This window comes from Nelusetta ayraudi, unplaced genomic scaffold (genome assembly GCF_046127955.1).
Source record: "Nelusetta ayraudi isolate G7.1 ecotype Tasmania unplaced genomic scaffold, CSIRO-AGI_Nayr_v1 ptg000071l, whole genome shotgun sequence".
Taxonomy (NCBI): Eukaryota; Metazoa; Chordata; class Actinopteri; order Tetraodontiformes; family Monacanthidae; genus Nelusetta; species Nelusetta ayraudi.
The window spans coordinates 3,022,501-3,042,803 of NW_027466121.1; the positions used below are offsets into that span (position 1 = coordinate 3,022,501).

Below are 20,303 nucleotides of genomic sequence, written 5' to 3' on the forward strand. Positions count from 1 at the left end.
CGCTGACGAGAGACTCTTAGAGGGCCATCTGGAGCTTGCTGAGGTTCCTCTGGTGCATGTTGTGGTGTCGCACCAGCTCGTCGCTCCGGGCGAACTTCTTCTGGCAGTTGGGCCACCGACAGTTAAACGGCTTCTCGCCTGAGAGCGCGGGGTCGGGGGGTGGATGGATGGGGTGGGCAGCGAGGTTGGCGGCGGGAGGGATCGGGGTGTCGGAAGGGTGCAGGTTGGACGGTGGAGCAGGTAAAATCCGGTGGAGAGACAGAAGAAAACAGAGACACAACGTTAGGATGCGACAGCGACCACAACCAGAGTATTGGAATTGATTGGACACACTACTGCTACTTCTTACACAAAGTCTAGTCCAGGCATGGGCAAACTACGGCGCGGGGGCCATATGCGGCCCATAAAGCTTTTTAATCCGGCCCGCCGAACTTGAAGAAATTACATTAATAGTAAGAAAGTAATAAGATACCTGTATTTCATCAATTTCTCAGTGTTTGAAGAGTCACATCAATAAAGTAAATCCTGTGGCGCTTCAAAGACAGACATTTTCTCGTAACGCTTTGTTCATTTTCAATTGTTCAATTCAATTCACTACATATCCCATGATATCTTTTTTTCCTCCTATGAGGTGGCTCACCAAAACACTCCATCCATCCTTCCTTCTGCTCCTACTCTGGCCCTCCTGTCAGGTTTCAGAACCCATTGTGGCCCACCAGTCAAAAAGTTTGCCCACCCCTGGTCTAGTCGTTAGCGAGTCTACTACTGTTCTCTAAGTGTACGGCAAAATGGTTGAGTAAGAGATGGAAAAAATAAAAAGTTTACGCACTTGTTTTACCTGTATGAGTCCGGGTGTGTGTCTTAAGGTGGTCAGACCGAGAGAACTTTCTCTGACACGTCTCGCATTCGAAGGGTTTAACTCCTAAACACATGTACAGTATGCATGCACACACACACACACACACACACACACACACACACACACACAGTCAATTTTTGGGGACACACGCGCACAAACACACACACACACACACACACACACACACACACAAACAGAGGGAGATAGAGAAAAAAGTAGAGCAAGGGCTTGCAGGGAAGCCATTCCGAAGTTTGGCCAAGCTGTAGCAACATAATCCGCGGACAATTCAGTGTGTGGGCGCACCTCCGCACAAGTAGTGTGCACGTTTACCATTATCCAAACCGTGTACGACATGCAAAAAGAGCATCGCTAAGACAGCGAGTGAGCAGAGTGACGACACACCACTTAAAGGGCGGGGGGGATGGTATGGAGACACGGGGGGGGAGGGAGGAAAAGGAGAAGCTGGATCGAACCTGTGTGCCTCCTCTGGTGTCTCTTCAGCTGGTCGGAGCGGGAGAACTTCCGTCCGCAGTCTGTGAACTCGCACTGGTAGGGCTTCTCGCCTGCACAAAGACACGGAGGCAAACTCATGCGAACGACGTCCAATGCACTTTAAAAAAAAAAAAAGTTGAGCAGGTTTTCCTGCTCATTCTAGTATTGTTTCCCAGTTTCAAAGACAGTTGTACACTTAGTGGTCTTTTTTCTTCTTTTTTTTTAAGGTACATCTTGCTGCATCTTTTTACACAAGTGACCAGACTTTCCCTTCAGTGGAGGACGTGAATACTTTTGATGGTATTTATTTCCCGTTTCCTCCGTTCTCACCTGTGTGTTTGCGGCCGTGCATCTGCAGGTGCGAAAGCTTGAAGTAGCGTTTGTTGCACCCTGGGTAGGCGCACATGAACGGGCGCTTCTCGCTGCTTTCCGAGCGCACAATCGCCGGGGCGATGCTGGGGACCCGCCGAACATCCTGCACATGTGTGCGTGCACAGACACAGACACAGACACAGACACACACACACACACACACACACACAAAAACGGCAAAAACAAATCAAGGCAAAAATACAGCAAACATCGTCCCTTGGCACCAATGATAAAACCAGCAAATTGAAGAAAACAGATAATTAAATCTCATCTGTATGTTAATGTTGAGGCGGATGGTGATTTTGCTTTACTGAGACCGCTGCAATGATATGGTGATGCCCTCATTAAATAGTAATGGACAGTAAAATGACCCCCAGACAGACTGCAGCCCGGGGGAGGGGGGGGGAGCTGTTAGTCACGCCTTGTAGACAAGCCCCGCCCCCTTCCAGGCCCACAACAGCCCTGCTGCGGCTGGAGAGAGGAGGGGGGGGAAAAAAAGCCAAAAACAAAGAATCGATGAAACAACGCAGGCCCGTCGCAAAAACATCTACGAACCTTGCGTTCGTTCAAGTGCAGTCGCGTCATCGTGCTCACTTGGTGAAGCACAGCAGTGCAAGTTCTTCTTATTTTTCACACCCCGCCCTACTGCCGTTTGACCCGCACATCCTCCCTTTTTGCCCGCTCGTCAAACCAGGGCGCGGCGTTTCAGCCCTTTCCCCAGCAAGTTTCCACTTAAAAGCTGCTCTGCATAAATACTTCATTCTTCATCCTCCTTCTCCCCTCCAGCTGCTCTTAATTTCTTCAGTGCTTAACATAATGACCACGACCTCGGGGGTCGGGCCTCAAATGCCCTCGCGAACGGCAGCGCCGCAAGTATTGAAGTATGAAAAAGTGCAGCTGCGCTGCGGAGTAAAGTGCAAGCTGAGAGGAAACACCAGCGGCAGCACGTTACGTTGTTCGATTGAAATAACACATTAGGATTACTGAGGCAGAATAAGAGATGAATCAGTGTTAAACTGTGCGAGACGTGAGCTTGCCAGCGGTGCTGCAACAGCTCAGTGGCATCAGATCCCAACAATGAAGCAACTGTTTGTGAAACATGTTTGGTACCGGTATGTTGAGACCCATCTACTCTCAAGCTCTGAGTTCTTCCTGGTCAGTTTGAATCTGATTAGCTATTCAGATGTGTCATCAAATACCCACCCACCTGCTGTCAATCCAACTGCAGTTGGCTTCTAAAACGTAACCACGCCTAAAACTTTATGGCCTTTTTATTTATTTATTGTTTTTAATTCAAATTTAGACATCAGACATCAGAGCCTGTTTGCTGGTGTAAAAGCTGCTGTCTGCTGGCTCTGACCGAACCCAACATTTTCACTGTTATACCCCTACAATGCAGCGCGGCACAGGTGACAATTCACTTTGTCTCTGCTGGAAACAGATCATGTATTCCACACTGCTAAAAGTGACCTCATCCTTACCTCACTGCTGTAGATAAACCAGCCGGCTTGTAACGTCTACACAGCGAGTGATCCATTGCTGTTTATTGTGCAGTGGAATCACAGCGGGTTGACGGATTATTTTTTTCTATCTTATTCTTTCTGGACTGAACTCCTTCAGTAGCTCGCACCTCAACAAGTGTGTGTTTCCAGGCGGGGGGGGGGATTAAATTTGCGCGTCAGTTGAGTCGACTTAATGAATCACATTTAGTAAAAACAATTTGCCGATGCACGTCGAGCGGCTGAAAAACGACTCCCCGCGATCCTCGCTTCATTCAAGACCCCTCACTCCACGCCTCGACTGCCGGCTCAGAAATTTGGCAGCTCTTAAATCATACTTTAGGAGGCACACGAGTGACACTTTGCTTATTCTCACCGCGCTGAGCCAGACCTATTATGTGTGCAACATGCAATCCATTTCTTTAAAGGGCAAAGAATGAGCAGAAGAGGGGGATGTGGTGGGAAGGGGGGGGGGGGAGGGGTGGACCAGTGAATGATGAAACATGTCCAGAAAACATAGGGAAGAAAGATTTTTTTTTTTTCCAAGTCCCGCTGTGGACTGAGGGCAGGTCTGGAGAATCTCTGCTCCATGTCCTTTAGAGCTGCTGACAGACAATAATTAAAATCTAATGATTTATTAACGTGCTGATCCTTGTATGGAAACTATATCTTCATGCACTGTAGCGCTCTCTCTCTTTGTGTGTGTGTGTGTGTGTGTGTGTGTGCGCGTGTGTGTGTTTCTGAACTGCTAATGGATTTGTGGAAAAAGCTTCCTCGATTCCTCTTGACCTTTACAGCTGCCTTCTAAAAAATGTGTATGCGCTAAGTGTCTTTGAAAGAGAGAGAGAGAGAGAGAGAGGGTGAGAGAGCAAGAGAGAGAGCAGGAAAGAGAAAAAGTGAGTTGGTGCACACAAGTGATTTAAGTGTGTTTGTGTTGGTAAATCTCTGCTCTGGTGCCCATCACTGCGACGTCCTCTTCGGGTCATTAATGATGTCACAGTGCAGACGGACGGCGAGACGCGGCGCGGATTATCCGAGGTCCTACCTGAATGCCTCTGAACACTCCGTGCGTGTGTATGCGGTACTGCGTGCTGCAGCTGTACACCATGGGGCCGTTGGGGTCGCTGTCGTAGCTTGCCGCGTGGCTGCAACGGGGGGGGGGAGAAAGGATGGTGGTTAAGTGGTACAAGCAGAAGGTTGGAAAGGTGAGTGGGTTTCTGTCCCGAGTCATGCGGAGTTCACGATCTCGTGGGCAAACTATGGCCCGTGGGCCGTATGCGGCCCGTTAGCTTTTGAATCCGGCTCGTATAACATGATCATACATTGTTGTTTCAAGGCTTTGGTGAGCGTGCAAGGCACAACTTGTCCGTGTGAGCGTTTTGGAGTTGTGGGATTGTGTATTTGATGAGTGACCTCCAAACCCCCTTTAAAACGTGCAGGTTTGGATGTGGGCCACAAGGACGCTGTTTTTCTTACTAAGCTATCTATCTATCTATCTATCTATCTATCTATCTATCTATCTATCTATCTATCTATCTATCCATGGTTCCACCCTTTGAGATCACTTTGTGGAGAACACAACAGCACCAATTTTCACTGGAGGCTGTAAACAGAAGGCTAAAATTAGCTTCTTTGTTTTCCGGGGGTACAAAGAGTTTCCGCACAGACAAATGTTAGCAGGAAGAATATAAAGGAGGCCGCTGTCAAATAATACATTTCACTGACATAAGTCAATGCACTGCTACCTGCAGTGGCAGATTTATGAAGTATGAAATGCAGTTTTTAGTGCAGGTAGAGCCGTGGAGGAAACGTGCTCATCTAGTCACTCACACTAATGCGAAACACAGGCCGACTGTGGACGGGGAGCCGATGCACGTCAAAAAGTCAGCTGTAAGGAAGGATGCATGGGGAAGGATGTTTTGTGTCCCAAAGCAACAGTTCACAGTGCAATAATCCAACCCACGACATCAGCCACAGCTCCTGTACGAGCGGGGGCGATCACATGTGAGGTCATCCCAGAGGAACGCGGCACGCCAGCCAAGTATGATATGGTTGATTTGTCATTTCTGCCGTTGCTGCCCCGGTTACAGTTTGCAGCGTTTGCTTAAGTTACTGTATATTTTTCTTCAGCCCTGACAGTTGAGCATCACCTTTGAAAACAATGCATCATTTTCACACACACGGGGCTAACTACCGTGGGGCTCCAAAGCCAGATATTTTGTAGTAAACGCGTTTGTTCATTTTCAATTGACATTAAAGCACATGTTTTTCTACATATCCCATGATACATTTTTTTCCTCCTATGAGGTGGGTCACCAAAAACACCTGTCACTCTGTCAAATTTTAGAACCCAATGAGGCCCACCAGTCAAAAGGTTTGCCCATCCCTCTAGCCCTTCACATTTGGGCATAATTACAGTGGTGTTACAAAATCCATATTGCAAAAACTCATGTCTCAGCGTAGCACACACGCACGCCCGGCCGCATTATCAGCAGCTGTAGCCCCAGTCGGATGTGCGATTACAAAAGCGGAGCAGAACAAGACCTGCTCTGTGTGCGCGCCTCTCGACTTCACCTCCGCTATCTTCCGGCGATAGCCCACCGCCGAGAAACAGGAGGGGTTTGTCTGCGTGCGATGCGTGTGTGTGTATTTCAGAGACAGAGAGAGAGCCGTGCAGGGAGGATGGGAGTCCGCTTCCTATGCCGCTGCACCGCGAACGATAAGGCGCCGTCTGTCTGCCCGTCCGTCTCTGACACCGAGGACGAAGCCCTCGCTTTACTTGTTAGGCAAGTAGAAAAATCAGGTAATGTGCAAAGATGGAGGGGGGTGTATGGTTATAGTATAGTAACGACATATCATCCTCCAACTAATCTGTCGCACAGTTATTTGTATGTGGTCCTGCATGAATCCTATCTTAAGATGTTAGCACAAAGGTAAAGGCACTCTCGTGGTACAAATAGAAGCATTTAAGGGCAATGACAAGATTAAAGCGTACTGAAAAACTTTCTTTCTTTCTTCTTTCTTGTTAAACATTCAAAAAGTGAAGGGCCGATCGAATGAAATCAATACATGCTCGTACGTCTGTAACTAAACTTAGCTCAACTTGTGTCTTCCAGGCGAAGGACAAGAGTTAAAACGAGAGCTAAAAATGAGACGCAACACATTCCCCTGCTGAACAGGGCAAGAAGGCAACAAACGCATTAAACAATAGATGAAACACGCCTATCTGCTCTTCCTCTCTGAGCTCCACTCCCCTCCGCTTCCTCTTTTGCGTCTCCCGCTCCTCGCCCCCCGCTTATCTCCACCGTCTACTGACTCCCTTCTCCTCGTCCCTTCCACTCCCACCTAACCCTCCAGCGAACGCCAAACCGGGGAAGGGTCACAGTTCAGCCGCGGTGCCACGGAACCCCCGCGTGATCGCAACACCCGGGGGTGTCTGTGGCCCTGACTCAAAGGCATCGGGCTCTGCGTGGGCAGGAGAGCTCATGTGTCTTTTTCCTCAAAGCGGTTAACATGTCCAGGCTGACACTGGACGGAAGAACACATTGAACATGACGATACACCGCAAAACATACATCTTGTTGTGCTGCAACTGTTGGCTGCACACATGCGTCTTCATGAAAGCTTTTCGCGTGCGCGCGCGCACGCACACACACACACACACACACACACACACACACACACACACACACACACCACGCACTCGCCATGATGGATGTCAGTTGGTCCGGGCCAGAAAGGTATTTGTGAGCAGATGCAGACACTAGCCAGTGTACAGCTGCAGGTCACCGCGACATAAAGTACATAAAGTGCTCACAATTGGATGTTTTCAACTTGATGCTTTGACAACGGCGGTCATAAAGAGCCGCTTCCTGAAATACTCTTCCTGCCCTCGTCCCAAAAGTCAAACGGCTGTGTTTTGGAAGGGACACACGTTGCTATTTGGACTGATTAAGGGGGTTTTTCTTTAATTTTACTGGTCAACTTTTGCGAGAGTCAAGTGTAAGGGAAAAATGATATATATGAATCCAGTATGTCAACAGATGCACATCCATTTTCCACCACCGCCTGCCCTGCGCAGAAAAATGCATGCAGTATTGAGAAAACCAACCTCCCCGACCCCCCAAATCCAAACCATATGTGGTTCCCAAGTTGTTATTTTTTTAATTTTAATATTGACATTTCTGAATGCTGGAATTATTGCTCAGGAGCAATGGTGAATTACTTGTGAGCAACACAAATATGCTGTTCACTGCCTACAGCCAGTGTTATTTTAGCTCACTCACTAGCTTCCAATAAGGTTTGATAACTCTTTGAGGACAATTCCAAAATAAGCCATCACTTATCTTTTTAACTGGCCCAGCACACTCGAATCAACCTCCAATCGCATCCATTTGCAATCCATATTTTTCACCAATAGGGAGCGCCGCTGAGGCTTTGCGCTTGTGTTCGTCTCACCTCCAGGAGTAGTACATATATAAGTATATAATGTTGCAAGCTGTCAATGTTGAGTGGACAAGCTTGACATGCAGAATTATGCTGGACGTAAAACTAAATCCAGAGGGTCACATTCTGTTACCAGAACTCTCTACCAACTGCTGTTTCCAAGAGGACCATATTATCAGTAGCTGCGTTTCCAGAAATAAATAAAAGCGAGATTTCTAAAATTTCGTCACAGTACAATTGCGATTTGCAGGTCTTTCCACTGAATGGTGTGAAGGGCATAAGCCGTAATTCTCATAAAATCTCATCTCGCGAGATTTTACGAGAATTATGTTTGCTTTTGTTTGTTTTCGTTTTTGTTTGCTGTCCAGAATGGTTGTTATATTTTTCTCTTATATTTTTCTCTTTGTTTAATTGTATAAAAACATTCCGTGTCCTCCGCCAAAACATTACGCACCATTTTCAGTTGAAGTGAACTGGTCACGTGACCCTGTACGTCACATCCGGTGACGTGTAAAAGCGATGATATAGAGAGCGAGAGAGAGAGAGAGAGAGAGAGAGAAATGAGAAGAGAAAAGAGACCCCCTTAAAATGTTGTTTTGAGGCTTTCCGGGGGGGTCTTGTGGGTTAATCGGGGGTGTCCAACCCCACCGTACCCCCCTGTATATTGCACACTGAAATTCTGCATTTAAAACAAAAAAGAAAATTGAAAACAGCACCAGGGATGATTATTCTGACATACCACGTGAATACACACACCAAGTCATACACACACACACACACACATACACACACACACACACACACACACACACACACACACACACACACACACACACTGACCACACCTGCTGGAGGCTCCCAGCTGCCTGAGTCGGGGTCGAGCCGGTGCCTGGTACCTTGCTCATTACGCAGCTATTATTTTACAGTGCAGCAGGGGCAGGCAGCCAGCAGACACACACACACGCACACACACACGCACAAGGTATTTCTTTTTCTGATATATTGTCGAGAATAGCGGCCGAGCGCAAGATTTAAAGTAATGACCCGTGACGTTTTCAAATAAATACGCGTCTGCTTTCCCTCTCGGCGGCCGTCTTGAGAGAAGCTATCGCTGAATAAGGCCTCGTCCGTTCGGCGGACGCTCCCCGACACCTGATGTGCGCGGCGACGTCGGCGTTCACTGGGAAAGCTCTGCACTCGGCAGACAGCCGGCGGCTTCGGGTGATAACTCTTTCACCGGGGGGGATAACAAGTTGCACGATTTATGACGGCGCAGCGGCGGCAGTCAGTGCGAGGATGAGCGTAGGCAAAGGCAGCGTGAAGATCACAACCTCTAAATGTGGGGACTTTGATCGGAATTTCCAACTGAGTAACTGCTCTTCTTAAGTTTTTTCGGGGGGGAAATTAGAGTCTATAATTCATCCTTATAGGGACAGCGAGTTTAATCCAAAATACAATAAATCAAGAGTACAAGGGAGAGTGCGAATGCTTAAAGTACAGTGTGTAAAATTCTGCTATTTAGTATACATATTTTGGGTTGCAGCATTAATTTTCTCCCTCTCCCTCTCCTGGGCTTGCCAGTGAACTACGGTGGCCTGTGCACACAAACCTGGATACCTCGTCCACCACCTTCATTGTTTATTTGAAGATGTGAGCGTTCACCCAAAATACGAAACTCGCTGTCAGGTGGGTTGGATTGTCCACAACGGGCTTCCTTAGAAATGGTAGTGCAAGATGGCAAATGGCTAACTGGGAGCAAGACCCTTTATCTTCTGTGGTTAGGAAAACCAAACTGCTTTTATTGTACTGCGAGCATACACTTTTATTTATTGTATTTACTGGCGGTATATTAGGTTTTTGCCAATATAAAAACCATAAATTAGGCCAACGTGTACACACTGGACCTTTAAGTGCAGACAATCAGAAATAAATCCAAGCGATTAAATTCATCTGGAAGTCCATTAACGTCCCGACCAAGAACTGCAGGACCAAATACACTAAAATCCAATACAGAACAGCTGTAACTGCGCCTCCACTGAGTCACTTCTTTAAATCTTAAAACACTGCATTGTGTGTGTGTGTGTGTGTGTGTGTGTGTGCACACGCACGCGCACGTACGTGTGCGTGAGTGTGTGTATATTACTCAGAGCTGTTTTCACTTCATGTTGTTCCAGCAGGCTGAGCTGACGGCCTGCAGAGTAAATACAGTCCTGTTGGTACCAGGCTAGAAGATTAGATGAGTGACTCAACTCCGATGAGTCTTCCCAGTCTTTTCTGTGTGTGTGTGTGTGTGTGTGTGTGTGTGTGTGTGTGTGTGTGTGTGTGTGTGTGCGCGCGCTCAAGATTAGAATTCGTGAAAAGAAAAATGGCCCGATTCAGAGAAATCAGTTCCCCGTCGTCTTCCTTACATAAGGTACGTTCACTTTCAGGAAAATATGTTTCGCCACAGCAAACTGACAACAACATGGCTTGTGATATATAATCAATGCTAAAGTTAGCAGCGTCCTGGCAGCAAACGTGCTTTCCTGAACCACAGTTTTCCATGTCCTCCTTCAGCGGAGGGGTTTGTGTATCTCAGTATGGTTTCACGCTTTTCAATTTCTCAGCAGCAAATATCAACAGCCGTGTGTCACTGACCGAGCGGTCAGCGCAATCCTTTTTTCGGCCACTCACGTTCCAACAACTTGGGAGCACCACCATGAGTGGGACAGTGGGTCCTTCTCCAGTTAGGAGTTGAAGTCATTTTGTCAACGCTTTTCTCCGGCTGCCAAGAATAAATGATTTGTCTGAGTACAATTTATTTTTAGTGCAGCCACCAACATTCAGCCACGTCCTGCACGTGCACTGTTCCATCCAGCTCACAACTGAATGTTTCGGCAAGACGACGCCCCTTGTAACACACCCAAGAGCACACGAATACAAAAAATTTTTACTTTTCATATTTTGTTCTGTTCACAACGAAAATTAAATAATTTGTTTGCTTGCAAAACTCTCAGAAAAATTCTCTAGCAAATATTCAATAACAGTAATTGGGATTGAGTAAAAAATTTTCTGTCAAATTGTGACTGAATTTCCTTTCGTTTTCCTTTTGCCTGTTCCCTCCAGTGGCGGGCGGCCACAACCGACCCTCTGCACCCTCTGCACTCTCACCAGCTAAATTTCCTCTTTCACTCCATTCAGAAATCTCCTCTTTTGCTCCTCCTCTGGGCCTTCAGACAGAGATATTTCAGCATTCATCTCAGCTGGTTCATTCACCAAAACGTATGGGAGAGGTGAGATGGCACGGCTGAGAACTACGGAGAACTACGGAGACCTCAACGTCTATGGGAATTCGTGAAGTAAAACTGCGACTGTAAAAACGGAATCTTGCAATGTAGAAGCATCAATCTCCGTCGGCGAACAAATCCTTTCCAAAAAGAGTCATTTTAAAATCCCTCAGGGGAATAAAATGAATAATGAAATGAATAAATAATAAATAAAGCTTGCAGGAAAACAAAAGCAGAGAGTTGGTCGGGGGGGGGTGGTGGAGGTGTTCTGGCAGGCCGACCTGTGCTGAAGGTGCACATCCTGTTCTGACCTGCATCCTTGTGGTACTAAATATAAGACAGGAGCGTGTGTGTGTGTGTGTGTGTGTGTGTGTGTGTGTGTGTGTGTGTGTGTGTGTGTGTGTGTGTGTGTGTGTGTGTGTGTGTAGGGTTGACTACCTGTTGTAAGGGTTCCTCAGCAGCAGAGCCTGGCTGCCGGCGCAGGTGTCGGACGGCGTGTGGCATCCATAGACGGGAGGCGGGACGGGATACTGCTGCTCGGCTGTAGCGATGCATGCACATGCACGCACGCACGCACGCACACGCACACACACACACACACACACACACACACACGCACGCACAAACACAAGAGATACGTTTCAATCGTCTGCCTCCTTCAGCACAGTGGCCTCGTTCACCCTTTCATTTCGGTCTCCTTCTCTCCGACCGGCGACCCCTCACATTATATTTCCCTCCTCCGAGCCCAACGGCTCCCCCGACATTTCCCAGCATTCCACCGTCCCACTCGACTCCCATCGGCGGGAATTAAAACAGAGATGTTTTCATAAAGCCGGACAACGAAAAATAATAATGATGAAAAACAAAACAAAAACAAAACTCCAATGGTTATGGAGGAAGGGTCAGAAGGTGGAGGTGGGCAGACGGAATGAGGGATGGACGGAGGGGAAGAGAGGGAGTTCGCCGGCCCGGATGTGGCTGATTTATACCTCCGACGGTGGAGGTCACGGCGGAGAAGAAGGGACGAGACACTCCCCGGGTGAGGGCCACGGAGCTGCCGCGCTCGCAAGGGGGCTTTAAATACGCCCAGATCTGCTTGTACTTCAGGAGGGGAAGTAGTTCATTTTTTGGGGGGATGGGGGTAGGTAATTGATTAAATTCCTTGGTTTGTATAGGTGGAAAAAAAAAAAACACCACGTGACTCGTGTCCCCTCGGCTCCGGGCTTTAAAGTGGGAACACAATGAAATGTGTAGGGATGGGTTTGAGGGTTGAATGAAACTGGTGATGATGACATCGAGATTATTCACGGTAAAGTCGTCAAATGTACACAACCATTCTTTGATTCTTTTTTTAAACTGGCTAAATATGCCGTCCTATATTGACTTTTTTCACCTATAAATTTAACTAGCTGGTTAAAGCAAAAGACAATATTACAGCAACAACACATTTGACAGCGAAACGATCATATAGTCTTTCTGTTTTCTGTTTGTTACACACGACCCTGCAAGCTGCAGAGACACAACACTCGGCCGGCCTTCTTACCCATGGTGCTCTGCTGCACCAAGGCGTCCTCGTGTTTGAAGGAGTGGTTGGGGAACTGCGAGCTGTGGTGCGTTGGAGTGTGTCCGTAATTGCCGGCGCTGTCGAAGCCGACCGCGCTGTAACCTGCGACACACAAACACAAAGTGTAGAGGAGAAGCTGTCACACACACACACACACACACACACACACACACACGCACACACACACACTCACTACTGCCGACAGCAACACTTGTTTTCACAGTTTTAACTTGTTTAGACTCAAGTTAAAAACAAGAAGCATTGTCTTGTCAACGCAACGTTCAATGTCGAGGGACAAGTCAGGTTTTGCGAAATTCTCAACTGTCAATTTAACGTATTACGTTGGATGGCTATTTAAAGACTTTTGTTTTGTCTTCACTCATTTAAGTTGATTTACTTACTTTAAAAAAAAAACGACAACTTCCCATACTAGGGATGTTAACAATTAATCGATTATCGATTAATCAACGATTAAGAATTTAATCGATTAAATTAAACTAGTCGCAATTAATTGAACATTTACATTTACACGGGTAGTTAATATCATTATAACAGTGTAGTGGCAGGAAAGAGCAATTCACCTGTAGATACTGTGATGGTCATACTATACCTAAAACAACTTTTTCTTTTTTTTTTTTGAAAGTTCCAATGTGACCCATTAGAAGTCAACCTAAAGTCAGAGGATAAATGTTTAGGGTGTTTTTACTGTCATGTAAAAATGTAAAAATCAACTAACTATTAATGAACTCATCGACAATTTGCATCCCTATTCCATGCTGAAATATTCAACTTGAACTCGATCAACTGACGCTGATAAAGATTTTCCTCCAAAGTTCCCCCTCCCTCCCGCTTTGTTTTCTCTCAGTTGTTCTGCGCAAACCCGAACCTGTGACTTGAGACCGAGTCCGACCTCTGAGAGGGCGCAAACACACCTCCATCAGTCAGGCCTGCCGCCTCACACAGACACATGCACACTGTCGCTCGCATGCTTCATTAATTAGCGCGGCACTTTCACTCGCTTTACTCATCACCGGGTGAGAGGAGGGAGAGAGGGAGGGAGGGAAGAGAGGGAGGAGGGGAGGTGGAGAAGAAGAAAAGCTCATTAAAGGCCTCCATTTATCTCCCACTCACCCCTGTCTGACTCCCGTGTGTGTGTGTGTGTGTGTGTGTGTGTGCATGCGTGCGTGTGTATGGGGTGGAGGTCAGATACTTTTGTTCCCTTGAAGTGCGGCGGGACTGAAGTGACAAGTGATGAGTTTGGTTTTTAGTCAACTGGAAAAGCCAAATTGTGGAAATACCCCCGGCTTTGTTTTCTTACCGTTCGCTGTTTAAACTGCATCCATGATGGCTTTTTCTGTCGTCTCTTCAATTTCATTCATTTCTCACGAGTAAGAACCGGCCAACTAGAAACACGCGTTCGCTGTCAAACAATTTTTGGTCACTTTAGGCCTCGCCGCTGGAGACATCCTGACCTTCTGAGGGGCGTTTTCGTTCAATACCAGCTCTTTTTTTTTTTTTTTTTTGTTGCTCTATGATAAATTAATCAGACCCAGTTTTCCTTCTTTACCTCTAAACTCTTTCTGCGTGGCTGCTCTCCAGCGACAGTCTCTGTGACCCTGCAAGCGTTATCAGCTCTACTGTGTGACCCCCACCCCCCAACTCCCCGGTCCTGCTGCTCCTCTGTTTGTCTGCGCTCGTCGAGCCACAGCAGGGGGAGCAGATAAAACAGGTTAGGGGGTCGGCCCGGCTCTTTGATTGCAATGTTATTCCTAAATTATCTGCTTGATAAGCATGTTATTACTAATTAATCTGCGGGGTAACCGCTCAGGCATTCTTCGTCCTTTGAGTGAGTAAAGAGGTGAAAAAAAAAAAAAAAACAACTGGGGAAACTGCATCTTGTATTTTGGGGTTGTGTGAGGTAGAGGCTGTAGGAATTCATTATGCAATTCATGCAATAATAATTAGCTTGTTTATTGAAACAATAAACCCTCAAGGCCTGATTTGTCTCTACACGTGTTGCACCTTTTTTGTCCTAATTCTGACCAGTGAACCATATTAAAATGAACTGCAAAGACGATAAGAGGAAATCACTGTCACTGTCTGTATAATACGGGCATAATCTCAAACTGTAATTTCTGGAATATGTATTTGGAAAAACATATCAATGTGCTGTTATTTTTTTTTTTTTTTACATTTTCTTTAAAATAAAAATTGCCAAAATCAGATCAAAATCAAATCAGCCTAACCCAGAAGTCAAGTCATGCTTATGCTCTATATCATCAGCCAATTATTTTGATTTTTCCTTGCATTCCATGATGATAAACATACTGAACACTTTTTTTTTACTAATATTTATACACAGAAAAAATGGAAAATTGCGGCTTCAGCTTTTCTGCTAATGAATTATGTGCGACTTCAGGGATGTCAGTCATAATTAAAGTTCCATCGTGACAACTTTCAGGACGACTTGACGCATGAAGACTTCATTCTTCGGAGGGTCACACAGCAGCTTCACTTCATTCAGGTGTTAATATTTCGACAAGCACTACTGAGTGGACGAGTGAGCAAAGTTTCTGAGAGCTGATCGCTGGAACTGTGACTTAAATCCATTCAAGCCAGTTCAAGTCAAGCTGAATCGGAACATCAGAGTGAAGTCATTGCATTGTGTAATGAATCAACATCCAGTTTAATTAAAGCAAATTAATTGGACCTTATTTGGAAAGGCGTGTGACTAAACCAATGCGGCGGCTGGCGATACGAGGAATATTCTGAACCCACAGAGTTGTTGACTTTTGCGAGCTATGACTCCATAGTAACAATAAATCGGAGATTCATCAGGTCTGCTGGATTGTGCGAACAACGTGGAATGATCAGCACCTCCGGCCACAACTCTCATAATATTTTTCACGTCATTGCAACAATGAGCTTGTCAGAAAATTGTCAAAACACAAACAATCACAATTTGCAAAGCCGCAAGGTGCATTTTTAGACACATATGACCCCGTTGCTTACTCCTTGTTTTCAAGACTTTGAATTACAGTGCAGGGCGACGCCTTCGAGGACCTCCAACGCAGAGACGACACGAAGGTCACCCACAGTTTTATCTAAGTTTTTTTTTTTCCCCCAGTTGTCTCCCTGTTAATTAGGAATAAATTAAATTTAAAGGGCAATTTAGACAAATGTTGAGCAATTTATCTTTCAGTGTGGGAAACTGATCTGCGTCTCTGGGATTCTTCTTCTTCTTTACATGACATGGAGGGATTTGCATTTTGTTTTAACGTAACCTTGGTCCTCTGAGATCCATCTCAGGACATTTTTCACGGCATTGAAGCAGTGAGCTTGTCAAAAAAAAATTACAAAAAGACACCTATGACCCCGTTTCAGACTCCTTATTTTCAAGACTGAATTACAGTGCGAGGCGATGCATTCGAGGACTTTGAACGCAGAGACGACACACAGTTTTATCTCTTTTTTTCCCCCCAGTTGTCTCCCTGTTAATTGGAAATAAATTGCACTTTTTTAAAGGGCAATTTAAGGTTTACTGCTGTTAGTGTGGAGAACTGATCTGCTTCTCTGGGATTCTTCTTTACATGACTTGACGGGTCCGCATTTGGTTTTTCACATAACCTGGATCCTCTGAGAGCCATCCATCAGCTGTTCACACACACACACACACACACACACACACACACACACACACACACACACACACAGACACTTTTTACTTTTTTCTCCCCCTACCTGTCTGGTTCCTGGCGGCCTGCTGCGTGTCCATGCAGTTGGTCAGGTAGGAGGCGTTGCTGAACATCCTGCTGGGGGGCTGGTGGTGGTGGTGGTGGTGGTGGTGGGCCGCGGCCACGGCAGGCGGCTGGCTGGGCGCCGACCCTGCGGCTGCGGCGGCGGCGGTGGGGGCCCCGAACGCCGTCCCGTACCTGCAGGCCCCCGTGCCGGTGAACTGTCCCGAGAAGTGCACGGTGAAGGCGCTGAGGCCGCAGTGGTCGGGGTCCAGGTGATGGGGGTCGCTGGGGGCCCCCCAGGTGGGCTCCTGCTTGATGAAGGAGTGCGGCCCCAGGGAGCCGTGCGGCGCCGCCAGGCCCGAGTACGGCGACGGGGCGGCGTGGAAGTCCAGCACGGGGGCCCACTGGGGGGCCGGGGGCCCCGTGCTGACCGGCAGGGCCGGGCAGCTGGGGCTGGGGCCCCCCGGCAGAGGGGTCAGCAGGGAGTTGAGGTCGCGCACGTCCGATCCCATGGCCCTCCGGCAGAGAGCACAGCGCTGGGGCGAATTTCTTTCCTGTTCTTTCCTGATTCGCTACACACACACACACAAACACGCACACACACACACACACACACACACGCGCACACGCACTGGTTCTCCTGTCGTCTCACTCCCACTCGCTTGTTCTCCTCCTTCTTCTTCGTCTTTTTCCTCTGGTTTCGAGCCTCCTCTGGCCCATCAGTTGTCGTTCCCGACGCAGCCGCAGCTCTGGAAACGCATGGAGTCCCCAAGAGGAGCTCGATCGGCGTCCTGGGTGGAAAAAATAGGGTGAGAGAAAAAAGTCAAGGCGGAGGGGCGACTCTCAACATCTCCTGTCTGCAGCAGGAGAGCTTCACTCAGTGAGAGAGGAGCTCCACTGGCTGAGTGGAGGTGAGGAGGAGTAGCACTCTCCTCTTCTCCGCAGCTACCCTGGTGTGTGTGTGTGGGAGGAGTCAGGAGGTGATGAGGGACAGCAGCCCCCCATATGACTTCATTCAATTACCTTGTGCCGCTCAGAGCAGAGCAATTCTCTTGGGTTTGATTTTTTTGTTGTTGTTGTGTGCCCTCACATTTAAGATTGAGCTGCGTTCTTAATCTCAACCAAAGTTTTGGCCCTGGTCGATTTCATAGTCATGCTTTGATAAAAAAAAAAAAAAAAAAATACAAATGTGCAGTGTCTGTATAAAATGGCATCATGTGTTTAATTGAAGGGGGGCTTCTTCTGTATACACACACACACACATACGGGTGTAACTTCTGACTGAAATGGGTTGTCATTTCTATTTTTTCAGGTCAATTGTGAAAGTGCCGCGGGATGATATAACCTACTCAGTTTAAGTCACGTTTTGTTTTTTTGTTGTTTTTTTTTAAACACTTTTTATTTTAAGTAAAATAAAAAGCAAATAAAAATAACTGTGGTTATTGGTAGAAAAAAAAAAAAACGACGCTTTTTATTTTTTAAAAAAAGTAGGATTTTCAGGCACTGAAAAAAAATCTACGGCGTGTTTTCGAATGTGCAGAAGGGAATTATTATTATTATTATTATTATTATTATTATTATTATTATTATTATTATTATTATTATTATTATTATTATTCCCTAGAGCTTTTCCACCCATTTTCCGCTCTGTTCATTTTTACCTGATAAATCGCCGCCGAGTGTCAGTTAAAAATGTGCCTTCACTTCATTTAAGACTTATTCCCTCACTCAGCCTGTAGCCCGGCAACAAAATAAAAATAAAAATTGGAGCCCAATTGCGGTTATTTTGTGCCATCGTAAAATAAATAAATACATGTTTTGACATTTTTTTTTATGAAAAACAAACTCTGGAAATAATTTACCGCGGCATTAGGACTATACAAAAAAAATGAATCTCTTATTATAAAGATTCTGCGTTTCAAATTTTTTTCTATTGCCTAAATTTGAAAGCAAAATGTCTGCTGGCTTTTTTTTTTCCATGCAAATATTTGAGGCTTTGGAAAAGTCGTCTCGTTACAAATGACGACGAGCGACCTTCTCTCTCTCTCTCTCTCTCTCTCTCCCTCTGTGTGTGTGTGTGTGTGTGTGTGTGTGTGTGTGTGTGTGTGTGTGTGTGTGTGTGTGTGTGTGTGTGTGTGTGTGTGTGTGTGTGATGAAGAGGCAGCGGTTGCAGACAGTGTGACCGGGGTTCGTCTGGAGCTGCAGACTCTCGGAGCTCCATCACGGAAAACAAACTGCACAATGATGTCGACGTTGTGGCGCAACCGTCTGAAGGCCGCGCGCTCGCTTCCCGTTGGTGTCGCGCTCAGGAGGAGAAACACAAACCGGACTGTCCGAGGGAAACATCGGCATGGCGAATTTCGATGGAAAGAAACAAAAATACAGGGGGGGGGGGGGGGGGGGGGCAGATTTGTTTCAACGCACTGCAGTGAAAGGACGTTAAAATAGATTTAAAAGATTTTTTAGTTAATAAAACAAAACAATTTAATAAATCAAGACATTAAATTCAGACGGATCTTTTTCCGCTCTTAATTTAGGAAAAACGAAAGAGGAAACGACAGATTAATTAATCAAACATTATTCCACTTTGTTGACAGGATTACGATTCAAAATATACCAATCACCGGTCGAGATAGTTTGAACATTATACTGGGCCGCAACTCCTGCCTCACAAAATAATAGGATTGTTTTTGTTTTTGTTTTTTTTTTTGTTTTTTTTTTTTAACTATAAAGTCCCCCCAAATACGTTTGATTCATTCAGCCAAACACAAAAATCCAAACTGATATTGCTTATCATTACAGTGAGTCAACAATATTTATGGGCTGTGACTGGACGTGACCCTTGACCTTACAGGGGTGAACAGGTCAATGTTGCTCCGCCGTCTTCTTAAGAAAAATGTTTCAGAGCAGATAGAAAAGAACTGTAATGTATCGTTTACTTTGTTCCTGTTCCAGTATCTTCCTCTCACATATGTGTGTGTGTGTGTGTGTGTGTGTGTGTGTGTTTCTGAGAGTTATCCTTGAGCAAGTCACTGCTTGTGATGTAAGACAGTCAGTGTGTTTAGAGTTATTTCTGCTGACACTGTGGTTATTCTTTTGCTATGGTAGCAACCAACACATCAGATTCATAATCTCATAGCTCTCTGTGCGCAACTCCTCTTACAGCTCCTGGTGTGCTTTGGTCAGGCATTTGGAATTATTTGGAAGTATTCAATGCTTCTTCTAACAGACACTGTGTGTGTGTGTGTGTGCGTGTGTTTGTGAGTGCGTGCACGTTAAATCAATGTCAGTCACAATGAGGTCGTCCCCCTGATCTTAAAATTCTGTGGCTTTGTGTGTATAAATCGTGAAATTTGCCACCTTGAGGCGTGTCGTTAATACCACAACCCATTAATACGAAAGCAAATGTGAGAATTGCTGGTTGCTATTTGAGTTTGATATATCTTCATTAAAAAAAAAAATAATAATAATAATAAATCATTTGTACAACATCATATCTCACGTCTCATCATTGATTTTTTTTGTTGTTGTTCAAAACAGTATTTTGGTTTCAAGTGACACCATCAAATGATATGCTATACCCAGTGGTGTCGTCTATTTTATTTTAGTGGTTATACAGTAATGCATTATGCATCTGCATTTAAGTGAGATCATGATTACGTATTGTCCAAATGTAAATGTATTGCAAGCAACACAAGATGTATAGCAGTCATTTTCAGCTGGACTATAATTAACTGACGAACAGCAGTCACGAGACGAATTTGTAAAAAAAAAAAAAAAAAAAAAAAAAAAAAAGATTAAATAATTAACACAGCGATATAAATAAACATAAAAAATAAAGTTTCAGCTATCAAGTGCAAAAAGTGGCGCAAGCACAAATCAATTATTTAAAGCGGCACTAAAAGTCAGTGATGACTTACTCAAATAGATCACACCATAAAACGTCATTTTTTAACTTGAAAGTGAAGGATCTGTCAAAAAAAAAACAACAACAACATACTGATGCGTATCTTTGCGCATTTCTAGTGGTTGTGCAGTAAATAGGAACCTTTTCTAGTGACTATACAG

General features: G+C 45.7%; 1 protein-coding gene across 2 annotated transcripts in view; it reads right to left on the bottom strand.

The window, feature by feature from the left end:
• Positions 1 to 17,172, bottom strand: part of wt1a (WT1 transcription factor a) — a 19,010-nt gene extending 1,838 nt beyond the window's left edge. The window contains exons 1-8 of one of the 2 annotated variants that reach the window (XM_076042675.1): positions 16,240 to 17,172; positions 12,478 to 12,600; positions 11,373 to 11,475; positions 4,268 to 4,367; positions 1,682 to 1,826; positions 1,333 to 1,422; positions 839 to 922; positions 1 to 138 (exon numbers count right to left, since the gene is read on the bottom strand). The exon at positions 1 to 138 is cut by the window's left edge and continues 1,838 nt beyond it. In XM_076042675.1, coding sequence (XP_075898790.1) covers positions 17 to 138; positions 839 to 922; positions 1,333 to 1,422; positions 1,682 to 1,826; positions 4,268 to 4,367; positions 11,373 to 11,475; positions 12,478 to 12,600; positions 16,240 to 16,747 — 1,275 coding nt within the window. In that variant the 5' untranslated portion in view covers positions 16,748 to 17,172 and the 3' untranslated portion in view covers positions 1 to 16. Of the gene's footprint in view, positions 139 to 829; positions 923 to 1,332; positions 1,423 to 1,681; positions 1,827 to 4,267; positions 4,368 to 11,372; positions 11,476 to 12,477; positions 12,601 to 16,239 lie in introns of both variants that reach the window. The other variant, XM_076042674.1, reaches the window with a different exon arrangement.
• Positions 17,173 to 20,303: the final 3,131 nt, after the last annotated feature.